The sequence below is a fragment of the Lonchura striata genome, chromosome 1, assembly GCF_050655825.1.
Source record: "Lonchura striata isolate lonStrDom1 chromosome 1, ASM5065582v1, whole genome shotgun sequence".
Classification (NCBI taxonomy): domain Eukaryota; kingdom Metazoa; phylum Chordata; class Aves; order Passeriformes; family Estrildidae; genus Lonchura; species Lonchura striata.
In genome coordinates, this window is record NC_140703.1 from 49,870,777 (window position 1) to 49,883,017 (window position 12,241).

The 12,241-nt window shown below is 51.0% G+C and overlaps 1 protein-coding gene across 1 annotated transcript; it reads left to right on the forward strand.

Annotated features, from left to right (window-relative positions):
• The first annotated feature begins 7,336 nt into the window (after positions 1 to 7,336).
• On the forward strand, positions 7,337 to 9,775 carry POU4F1 (POU class 4 homeobox 1). Its single transcript, XM_021548002.2, has 2 exons — positions 7,337 to 7,765; positions 8,608 to 9,775. The coding sequence occupies exons 1-2, from the start codon at positions 7,643 to 7,645 to the stop codon at positions 9,655 to 9,657; spliced, it is 1,173 nt and encodes a 390-aa protein (XP_021403677.1). The 5' UTR covers positions 7,337 to 7,642; the 3' UTR covers positions 9,658 to 9,775.
• Positions 9,776 to 12,241: the final 2,466 nt, after the last annotated feature.

Sequence of the window (12,241 nt, forward strand, 5' to 3'; positions counted from 1 at the left end):
TTCATGTTACTTATCCTTTGAGCAGGAACACCGCATACAGCCTTCCTTTTCAATACTTTTTGACTATATGTGTCTTGCAGGTTGAATGGATAGAAGAGCCAAGCCTAAGGTTTAAAAGGTTGTAATCCTCTTGGCTTAAAATTTGGTAGTGTGATCAGTGCAATATCAACTCCAAAATTTCAACTATATGTAATGACTGGAGTTTCTTCAGGAATAAATTTCTCAGCTTTACATGGGGTTTCAGTTCTCCAGGCTGTGTTCTATCTATGCCTTGCTTGTCTAATCTCCTTCTGCACTTGATAAACTGACCTAAACTAGAGCTCATTGCTGTTAATTTTTTATGGTAGCTACCTTGTTATGTAGTAATGTAGAACTGGAATACATAAGATATACTACTTTACTATTAGAATTTTTATTAAGACAGTAGACATTTCCAGGTGATGTACAGATGAGATATATGATGTCTAATGATATTTAATAACTCATAAAAATTTTACTTCATCTAGTAATACCTACTGTGCTAAATACAAGGCAATTTGCAGATTTTAACACATGAGAATGCTCTCCAGGACTCTTAAGTAGCTCCAGAAAGTGAGTTTGCTACCAGTCTAAGTTTGTTGTTAGTGAAATCTTTTGGGTTATTTGTAAGAGCAGGAGTGCTGAGGTCAAGTTTTTACTTAGTTATCCTCAGTTTTACCTACGCAAAGTCTGGCAAGTGACCTGCTTATCCACCATTCCCTATAGGCCTTACAAGAGTCCATTTCTGCTTGGTATTGCTTCCTCAGGTGAGGGGCTACCAGAATAGCTCTGCCTATGAGCACCAGACACAGACTTGGGCTGTGTTTGGTTTTAAATGTGCTATATTGTCTCTTCTTGAATAACTTTAAAAAGGGGGCAAGGGGAATAATGCACAGTTTCTGTATGCAGTACAAGATGTGCTAATTTGGTCTCTCATCCTTCAACCTTCTTCATTTCTCACCTGTTTCCCTCACCCAAAAATGCCCTTTCAAGGCAGTTTAAACTGACCAAATCTGATGCTAATTCTTGCACAGCATCCAGGTCAATGCCTCTGACTCCCAGCAACTGCAGGTTTGAAATACAGTCCTTACATGCCTCCTTTGTGCTGTGGTTATGGTTAAAGTTTTGCAAACTGTGGACACTCCTTCCTTGCTACTTCTTGGCATAAGAGCCTCCCCATGTAAATGGAGTAAGGCTTCTACGCTTCTTCCTTCCCAGGTTTGAACCAGGGAAAAGCAGCTCTGAGGTAACTCAGATATGGAGATTTGTGGTTATTCCAATGATTGCCTCTCTGCCTACTAATCCAGATCCAGCCCTTCCTGCACCTTGATCCCTTGCAGCAATCCTCTACTGCTGTGACAAGCTGCCTGCTTGTCAGGCCTGTCCTAAAGGGGTGGCCTGGCTATCCTGCCTTTGTGGCCCATCATTGAGTTCTTGCCTCAGTGTCCCTCAGCCCTAACAGGAAAAGCCGTCTTCATTAGCTGAGGGGTGGAAGGAAAAGAACAGCTGGTATAGGGGAAAGCTTGTGCTTTGACTACTGCAAATGTGGTGAGAGATCAGGAGAGTGGAACTGGGATACAAAATAAATGAAGTTGAGTATTCCTGGGTTTTTCAGCTGTTCTCAGTAGAAAGCATTGTCTTCTCCCTAAAGCTCTTACAGGCTGTGTGTGCTGGTTTTCAGGGAAGCTAAGAAGACAAGTAGCCAAGCTACTCCTACAGAATGCTCATGGGGCCATCGGGTGCCCATTCCAAGCCACCAGAAAGTGCTGGGGGAACCCGGGGACGGGATAAGAGTCCCTGTCCCTTTCCCGAGTCACTCTCCCCTTGGTAGCACACCCGGGAAAGCAGGACGGACTAGCCACAGGGCTGGGCGGCTCCGCAGCCACCCGGATCTCACAGAAAACGGTGTCAGGGGTGCTTTTTATCCTGGCCGCCTTACAACTGTCTCCAGATTCTGGGGAGAGCAGTGCTGGCGCTGGCTGCCAGCCAGGAAAGCGGCACGGAGCCCGTATGCCCTGCCCAGAGGGGGTCGTGGGGATGCGCCTGCCCCATCCCTTCCCGCCAGAGGCTCGACCTCCACCTCTCAACCAGGATTACGGTCTCCAGCTCGGAAAAAAGGCCGGGGGAGGCCGAAGTGTCCCCTGACCGTGGGCCGTGGACTCGCTCCTCCCAGATGCTGTCCCCCCGGGCTCCCCCGCCCCACACAAACCCTCATTGCGGTTTTTTTCTCCACCTTTTCTGTTAACAAAACGCGGTGATTAAGACTTGAAACCAACAAAGAGTTTTTCTTCCACCTTAACCTTGCACACAATCCTTTAACAAATTAATTAATCCTAATGAATTAACACTTCATTTATTTAAACGCGCTACAGTTCATGAATTAAATTTTCATGCAGTGATTAAAGGCTGTTAAAATATGCATGATTTCGTTAAAATTTTATAATAAATCAGGGCAATGTGTTACATGACAAGGCAACTACTTCCCAGCCCCTCGGAAGGTGCTTTGATTCGCGCGGGGGGCGGGGGGAGCCGAGCGCTCCCCTCCCCGTTTGGGCAGCCGAGCGGACCCCGGGGCGCGGTGAGACGCGGCTGGCGACCGACCCCCGGCCCCTCGGAGCGCTCTTCGTGCCTCTCTGGGGGCGGAAAGCTGCTTTTTCCGGCTGCCCCACCGAAATGTGGCGTCCGTGCAGCGCGAGCGACCGTGGACGTGGCTGGAAGCCAGCAGCCGGTTTGCCCATGGAGCGGGGCTGCAAGGGAGCAGGGTCTGGGATGTTTTGCTGGACGGGCTTCTCGGTGTGCTTTTTAATTCCTACGCATCACTTGAAAGAAAGAGCGAGAAACTTTACTACCAACAGGACCCGTAGTGTTTTCCATCGGACCTCTCCCTAGTTGCTCTGGTCTCCTTCCTTTCCCGAAAGGGGACGTTGTGAACTACCTTGGGACTTAAATCACCATCAAGCGTTTCAATTTTTAATATGACAACATTCTACACTTTGGCTGCAAAAGCAATTATTGCGGCTTGTACATCAGTAATTAGCAGGTCTTTGCTGATGTAAGGAAAGTCCTCATTAGGACAAGGAAATAGTTTTTGTGCATTCACCCAAAGGGTTGGTTGTGTTTTGTTGTGGGTTTTGTTTTGGTTTTTTTTTTTTTCTTCTGAAGGTTAATTTTGATCATTTAAAGGGAAAATAACTTTTACTTTAAATGTGATATTGACTTGCTGTGAACTACACCAAATAACGCATGTACTGTAGGTTTTGTCTCAGTGCTCCCAGTAATACTCAGGGTAGATCAAGTACCGCAACTACAAAGTGTAAAGCTAACATTTGCTGAAATTAAAATATCCAGAGGGTTTAGAGTGAGCGGTGAGATCCACATTAGCTATTTTTTTTAAAGTCGGGATATATAGCAAACTATGATCAGATGTTAATAGTTAATATCATATGCTTTAGTATATTCATCTTTGGGGAAACCTAAAAAGAGAAATCAAATACAATGGGTTACAGTAATTAATTTATAAATCGTTTCACTGTGGGAATAAGGGGTTACTTTATTGCTTTCTCGAGATAGTTCAGTCAATTAAGGAATTCTGCCTATTTCTTGCATTTGAAGCCGGAGAAAACTACGGGAGACAAGTAAATGTGTATATATATGTGCCTCCCTTGCTTTATTGAGCATCTCGGACCATAAATGTAGGGCTACAGCATGGTCGTGTCGCCAATGAACTCTCTCCTCAAAGCCTGCGAGTTTATTGCCATCAGTATTCATGAGGCTGGGCGTACCCACGAGGAATAGAAACAACAGCGAACATTAAAACAAAATCTATTACCAGGCCCGCGCAATTCTGAGCCTGGCTCAAGCTGTCTGCCCGGGGAGCTGGCAGTGTGTGGCGGGGAGAGGGGGGCCACCGGGGGCTAGTGACAAGGGGTGCAGGTTCCGGAGGGCCCCGGGTAACCCCTCGGGCAGCAGCCCCTGCACTCAGTGCGACCAAGCAAGCAGCAGGACAGCGGCGGCGCCGGGACCGGCTGCAGCACCTCAGTAGCGGGAGTTATGGCCAGGCTGCAATTTTTAGTGTTGCTTTAAAAGTTAGCCCAAAGTTAACGCTTTAGTTCGTGAGGGGGAAAAAAAAAATCCCAAGGACTGAGAAGAAGAAAAGTTTTTCAGTTTTTCCTTCGGAACTTGATACGCGACAGACCAAAAGATGCTGCACAAAAACCCCTCCTGTTCTTCTCCCCTCTCCTGAAAGATCAGACAGAGGGAAGGCTTGACTGCAATTCTCTAAGGAGACATCTGCCTCCGGGGAAGCAGGGGGGAGCGGGCGGGGTCCGGCAGCAGCCGCCCCAGGAGCCGGCAGCAGCTCGCCTCTTCCCCGGGGTCGGGAGGCTTCGCTGCTCCGCATGTCACCCCCGTCCCTCGGGCGCCCGCGACCCGGGCGGCTTCAGTGATGGAGCGAGGAGCCCCTGCCAGGGGGTGTGTCTCCAGCCGGGCGGGACTGCTTCCCCCCGAGGAGAATCCAGTAGGATGCATATCGCAAGCTGAAGAGACGGCGTGCCCACCCCCATCCCAGGGTTCAGAAGACACCTCGGAGGTGGAACCTTTAGAACTCCTAAAGGTCCTCACCTTAGCCTCCGGCTAGCGCTGGGGGAGGGTGGAGGTGGGAGAAAGGCTGAATTCTCTGCCTTTCTGGCCTTAAAAAATAAACCAGTGAACAGAAGGGGTCGTTTTAAAAGTACTAATGGGGGTTGATGTTCCTCCAGCCAAGGAGAAGGTCTCGCCCAGCAGCATCTGCCATAGCCGTATGTTCCAGTTCCTCTGGTGGCTGCCTGCCTTGGCTGTCTGCATTCCCTGCCTGCCCTCGCTGCCCTGATCCAGCCCCTGCCAGCCCAGAAGTTAAAGACCCGGCCGCAGAGGGAAAGCAAGTGCCTAGTGGTATGTGGGCAGAAAGGCAGGTCACCGCTTAGCCTAAAAATCCTCCGCTCGGCCGCCTTTGCCACCGCTTGCACAATTTTCCCTTTCTCTCAGCGTTTTCCTTCGGGAAACCTGATGAACTTGGCCTGACAGCATCCTGGAGAGTGGGGTTCGCGCAGAGGCACTCTGATAAGTACCCATGCATCCCAAAGGGAACAGCATCCCACGCCTTCCTTCACAGGAGGAGGACGTGATCCCAGTAATCCGCCTCCCTGCTCCGCCGAGCTCAGCCCAGGAGCACCGCGGCTCTTGGCTGGATCTCGCCATGGTCGGGAACGGCAGCCTGCTCGGCTCGGGCCTTGCTCCTGGATCTGGGCGCTTTTCAGCAACTTTGGTGAAAAACCGTGATGTCTCCCACTTCCTTACTCCTCCCCATCCCTTTCCCAGGAGGGTTTTCCTTTACAATAGGTGGTAGCTGAGAAGTAGCTAGAATAACTCATGGCTTAAAAAAATAAAAAAAAAAATTAAAAAAAATCAACAAATACACATAAAGTAGGATTTGTTGATTCTGTGTGGATTCTGATACAGTGATTTCGATAAATAAGGAGAGCCCAATCCCAATTTCAAGTTCACCCTCTTCAGAGATGAAGTTGCATTTCGCTACCCCAGGGGACACGGTAATGGATGGAGACCTGGCTTCCTCTCGCACAAGTAATTGGCAGACGTTCCCTCCTTCCTCCTGGACTGGCTAGGGAGCTAAGGAAAGGCTTATGAAGACAAATGTATCTTCACTTGGGGTTGTGGTGTGTGCTGTTGTGTGCGCGTGTGTGTTTTCCTGCGTGACCTTTCGGCTATGTTTATGCGCATAAATAAGAGGCATTCAGGAGAAACGGAACAATTCCGATGCACTCCCAGGCTGTCACATCCCTGATCCAAACACCCTGCTGCCTCTTCCCGCTGTCTGCTTGCCTGCAGCCCTGCTGAAACAAGCACGGCAGCATCTGATCGGTCACCGAGGGACGGCCCCAAGGGACAGACAGGATTCACCTTGGGCCGCTCGCTAAGGATTTGTACTAATCTTACAGGCGCAGTAGCAGATTGACTCCTTCCGTAGTTTTGCCTCCGACTTCATAATAAACTACAAGAAAAAATAGAATCTACTCTAAAACGGGACAGGAATCCCGAATGACTCGTAATACCAACAGTGTCACTCCTCAACTACTTGATTCAAAGGCAAGAGCATTCTAAGGATAAACTACATAAAAGGGAGGGAAAGAAGAGTAAGAAACAGAGAAAGAAGGAAGAGAAGAAGAGAGAGACAGAGAGAGAGACAGAGAGAGAGACAGAGAGAGAGACAGAGAGAGACACAGAGAGAGAGAGACAGAGACAGAGAAAGAGAGAGAAAGAGAGAGAAAGAGAAAGAAAGAAAGAAAGAAAGAAAGAAAGAAAGAAAGAAAGAAAGAAAGAAAGAAAGAAAGAAAGAAAGAAAGAAAGAAAGAAAGAAAGAAAGAAAGAAAGAAAGAAAGAAAGAAAGAAAGAAAGAAAGAAAGAAAGAAAGAAAGAAAGAAAGAAAGAAAGAAAGAAAGAAAGAAAGAAAGAGAAGAGTTTGTGATTGTTTTCTGATTGAGGCCACGGCAATGCAACTTGGGTTTTCCCACCGAGTCGGGGCTGGGCAGCAGGAGGAGATGCAGTCTCACCTCCGCGGCGCTGCCCGTGCAGCGCGCACACGCACGCCCCGCGTGGGCGCAGCGGCTGTCACCCGCGGCGCCTAGCACAGCAATAGGTGCAATAAAACTACACGGGGTGAGGGAAAATTAAATTACAGGGAAAACGATAGCCTCTGAGTGGTTCAAACAAATGTCTGCGCCGTCCGTCTTCTCCAGGAGCCGGCGTACACTTCGCGGCAGGAGCGGGGAGCGGGCGGAGGACGCCCCTGTATTTGGCAGAGCTCCGCTGCGCGGAGCGGCAGCGCACCTTTGTGCTTCAGTGCCGAGGGCCGGGCCGGTTCCCTGCCCCTCTCCGACGGCAGGAAGGGGCGCCCAGCCCCACACTCCGCCTATCCCCGCCCCATCGGGGCGCCCCGGGCCGCGCTGGCGGCCGCGCAGCGCGCACGTGTGGCAGCCACAGGTGCCGCAGCCGCCCGCTGCTCCGTGCCGCCCGCTATAAGAGCGGCCCCGCCGCCGCCGCCCCGGCGAGACGGGCGAGGGCTGCGGGAGATGCAACAAGGCGCGGAGAGGCAAGGACCGGGGGCGGCGGGAGGAAAAGGAGGAGGAGGAGGAGGAGGAGGAGGAGGAGGAGGAGGAGGAGGAGGAAGGGGGGGAGACAGCTGATGTCTGTCAAAGCCGGAGCCGCCGCGCTCTCGCGAGAGCCCGCCCGGCGGTAGCCACGGGATGCGGGGCTCAGGTGCGGGCAGAGCGCAGCGCAGCGCGCCCGGCGCCGGGCAGCGGCAGGCAGAGAACTGAGTGAGGGAGGGAGTGAGGGAGACGGCGGGGGCCGGAGGGAGCCTTGCCGGCCGCTCGCCTACCCAGCCCAGCCTCGGCCACCGCGGCAGCGGCGGCGGCGGGGGCAGGGTCCGCTGCGGCACCGCCGCCACCACCGGCTCCGCCACCGCCACCCGCCGCTGTCAGCGGCTTCCCCCGGCGGGAGGAGAGAGCCCGGAGAGCACTTTTCCCCCGACTTTAGGAGTGTTTGTGGATTTACATGCCAAGCCTTCAAGATGATGTCCATGAACAGCAAACAGCCTCATTTTGCCATGCATCCCACCCTACCTGAGCACAAATACCCCTCTCTACACTCCAGCTCGGAAGCAATAAGAAGAGCATGTCTACCAACTCCACCGGTAAGGGACAGACAGCTGCAGCTCTCTTCTTTCTTTCTCTCCCTTACACGCACCACTTTTCTTTCTTTCTCTCTCTCTTTCTGTATACTGCATGTATGTGTGTGTGCATTAATAAAAAAACCGCTGCGAGGCACATTTTGACAAGCGGCGCTTAATGTTTTTTTCATGTCTTCCTCTGCAATCATCTGAGCGCCTGTGATCTTTTTTGAAAGCGGTGTTCACACGAGTCTCCGACTTCATCCACTTTCTGTATTAATTTTTATGACTCGGCCTCTGAAAAGGAATGCGTTTTATGTGCTCTTGTGTTTGACACAATTCCCCAGCTGAGAGTTACAGATCCATTTCTTCTCCTCCTTTCTCTTCTCCTTTCGTTCCATCCCCCTCCTTTTAATTTATTAATTTATTTGTTTCCTTCATTCCTTCCTTCTCTCCTTTTCCGATTCCCCCTTGCCTCCTTACCTTTCTGCTCTTTGCTTCTTTCCCTGTTTTGCTCCCTCTTTTCGCTTCTTCTCCCTCCCATCCCTCCATTATTCTACCCCATACCCCTCTTTCCCCTCACTTCCCCGGGCTGTCGCCTGCTATACCACGCTTCCCCCTACCTCTTGGTTCTTGCCCCCGATCCCATACTCCCTTACACGCTGGTCCTACTGCCGGCTCCCCGGCTGTCACCCTAACTTTGCCCTCCTCTCTTTCCCCTCCCTCGACTTCCCCCCTCCTTTTCCACGGCGCTCCCGCAACCCCACGCTGTCCCCTCCCGTCCCCTTCCCCCTCCGCACTTTGCCCCCTCTCTGCCCCCTTGCCCTCCTCTCCCCGCACCCCGCTCTGTTTTGTGTCTCCTGCAGCTGCAGAGCAATATCTTCGCCAGCCTCGATGAGACCCTGCTGGCGCGGGCCGAGGCTCTGGCCGCCGTCGACATCGCCGTCTCGCAGGGCAAGAGCCACCCGTTCAAGCCCGACGCCACGTACCACACCATGAACAGCGTGCCCTGCACCTCCACCTCCACCGTGCCCCTGGCGCACCACCACCACCACCACCACCACCATCACCAGGCGCTGGAGCCCGGCGACCTCCTGGACCACATCACCTCCCCTTCCCTTGCGCTCATGCCCGGCGGAGGCGGCGGCGGAGGCGGCGGCGGCGGCGGCCACGACGGGGCGGGCGGCGGCGGCGGCGGGGCCGGCGGCGGCGGGGGCGGCGGCGGCAGCGGCGGGGGCGGCGGCGGCCTCATCTCCACTTCGGCCCACCCGCACTCGCACATGCACGGCCTGGGCCACCTCTCGCACCCGGCCGCCATGAACATGCCGTCGGGGCTGCCGCACCCGGGGCTGGTGGCCGCGCACCACGGCGCCGCGGGGCAGGTGGCCTCGGCGGCGGCGGTGGTGGGGGCGGCCGGCCTGGCCTCCATCTGCGACTCGGACACGGACCCGCGAGAGCTGGAGGCCTTCGCCGAGCGCTTCAAGCAGCGCCGCATCAAGCTGGGGGTGACCCAGGCCGACGTGGGCTCGGCGCTGGCCAACCTGAAGATCCCGGGCGTGGGCTCCCTCAGCCAGAGCACCATCTGCCGCTTCGAGTCCCTCACCCTCTCCCACAACAACATGATCGCCCTCAAGCCCATCCTGCAGGCCTGGCTGGAGGAGGCCGAGGGCGCCCAGCGGGAAAAAATGAACAAGCCCGAGCTCTTCAACGGGGGCGAGAAGAAGCGCAAGCGGACTTCCATCGCCGCCCCGGAGAAGCGCTCGCTGGAGGCGTACTTCGCCGTCCAGCCCCGGCCCTCCTCCGAGAAGATCGCCGCCATCGCCGAGAAATTGGACCTCAAAAAGAACGTGGTGCGGGTTTGGTTTTGCAACCAGAGACAGAAGCAGAAACGGATGAAATTTTCCGCCACCTACTAGGGGGGCGGGAGGGGCGGCCCCGGCATCGGGGGCACCGGGGGGCCAGGCCGGGGCCGCGGGGGATGCCTACGCACCGCCACCGTCGCCCGAGACGCCGTGGGAGGCTCCTGGGGACCAAGGGACGATGTAGAAATTAAACGCGAACTACTCGGGGAGAGGGGGGACGTGCGTGTGGGGGGGTGCGCTATCAATTATTAAAACAAAAAAGACACCGGGACACCAATGAGAAGAAGGAGGAGAGAGGAGGTAAAAACGCTCTAGAAGCCCAGGGGGGTCACATCTGCGGCCCTTTCCCCTCTCTGCCCCCCAACCCCCCGACAGAAAGCGGGAGAAAGAGCAACTTAAAGCGTAAACACACACAGACACACACCAATAAATACCGTGACAGCAACAGCCACAAACCGAGAAACCTAAGTCACAACTTTCCGAAGGAAAAAAAAAACTGACCAACAAACCCGGAAGGCGAAACTGTTGGTGATGATGCTACGTTTGGTTTGGGTCTCTTTTCATTACTTTATGCTTTTCTTTCTTTTCCCTGGCTTAGTAATGAATGAGGACAGCGGTGGTTTGGTGCGGGGGAACTTCTTCTTTAGTTGGCTTGGGTTTGGGTTCTTGTTTGTTTGTTTTGATCTTTATTTTTCTTTGTTTTTTTTTTTTTTCCTGTTGTTTTTTATTTTCCTTCGAACGCGGTTTTGCGCGGGGCTTTGGCGATGAGTCTTGTCTGTGCCGGGGGAACGGTGAGAGCGGGGCAAGGGACGGGACCGGGGGAGCGGCCCCCCGAGGCTAGGGAGCAGTCCCTTTCCTCTCCGTTGTTGCCTCAATAATCCTAACTAGCTCAAGGAAAACAAGGGGGAAAAAAGTTACTCCACAACCCTTTTGTCTCTCCTTCCTCGCTTGCGTGGTTTGCGTTTCCAGCTGTGTCCAAAGACAGGTCCCTCTCTCTGCAGAGCTGCATCTGGCGGCAGATGCCAAACCTGCCAGAGCGGGGATGCTCTCCAAAAGATTATGTTCAGACTCATTAAGGCTCATGGTTAACTATGTTCTTTCTCCTCCCTCCCTCCCCGCTGCTCCCAACCGTATGGCCCCCGGCATCCCCACCAAATCTGCTGGATTTAGGTTAAGGTCCTCCCTTGGTTTCCTCCAAGGGCTGGAGGTTATTGCACCCGGTAGGCAAAAGAAATCACCGGTGATAGGTTTGAAATGACATTTGTTTCTGAGGGATGTGCATGCTGGGAACAAACACACGACAAAAAAGAAACCACTTGGGCTTAAAAGTCGTTTATTGTATATCATAAACGTTATGTGGAGGAAGGCTTTTGGAAGGGGTGTGTGGGGTTCAATTTGCACTATCACAGTCTCCTGGATTGGAAGCGATTATGTTATTCTGTAATAACGATGCTGGTATTGCTAATAATCGTCAAGGTGTATTACATGTTTCACGGATTGGAAACAAACAAAATTATCAGGGTTTGTTAGGTAAAAAAGAGAATGGCGTGCAGATGCCATCTCTGACTCTGTCTCTTGCCGAGAGACTGCTGAGGCTTTCGAATAAAGCAAGAATTTCTGAAAAGAAAATACCATTCCGTTTAAATCAAAACAATCAATAGACTGAAATTATGCATGACATGACCTGAAAAATAATTTTAAAAAAGAAAAAAATAAAAGGAAAGGAAAAGAAAAGAAGGGGGGAAAAGCATAGAAAGATCTGTGATAAAGTCTCGATATTATTTATTTATCTATTTATTTATCTATTTATTTTATTAATATTATTTTTATTATTATTTTGTGTATCATTGTTTGCAGCGCAAACATTCTATGCATTTTGAAACTGAGCACTAAATAGACTAGCTTCTGGTAGAATCTTTTGTGGGTGGTGTAATTTCACAGTTTAACTGCCTGTTTTCACCGAAAACACAAACGTTCTTGTCACGTTCTTGTATTTAGATTTAAAAGAGGGGGAAAAAATGAAAAAAAAAAAAAGATAAGAAAGACGATTGTAAATATTTTCTTTAATGCACAAAACAACAACAACAACAACAAGGTTACAAACTGCAACCACGTGTGGATCCTAAAATGTCTCACTGAATAATCTACCTGTCCATGTATGTTTGCTGAGCTTTCTCCTTGGTTGTGTCTTTACTCTATTTAATTTCTATCAGAAATATTTCTGTACGCCAAAATACAACAGGGAGATGTGTCCCAGCATACTTACAAATAAAACAAACGTAAAAACAGAATAGTTATTATTATCATTATTGGGTGCATTTAAAAAAAAGAAAACTATTTCCACGGCTAGTAAATTCAAGGTATGGCCGTTAGACGATAAGATTAATTCTACCAAAAAGAAAATAGTGAGAGATGTATTTTTCTGCTAAATCCAGAAATCATTACTTTGAGATAGCTCTTATGTGAAAATCGGTGCTCTGAATAAAATTAACTATATATTAGCTGCGTGTGTTTCTTGAATTTTATTCTATAACTGCAGAATATAAATCAAAGTAAAATTTTAAGAAGGACTTCTGAAGTATTTCTTTTCAGTGTGCTGGAAAGGATTATGCACCTACAAAATATGTATAAAGAAGAA

Coding starts and splice junctions, on each gene's coding strand:
- POU4F1 (XM_021548002.2), top strand. CDS start 7,643: ATGATGTCCATGAACAGCAAACAGCCTCATTTTGCCATGCATCCCACC. Junction 7,766..8,607: donor CATGTCTACCAACTCCACCG/GTAAGGGACAGA, acceptor TGTCTCCTGCAG/CTGCAGAGCAATATCTTCGC.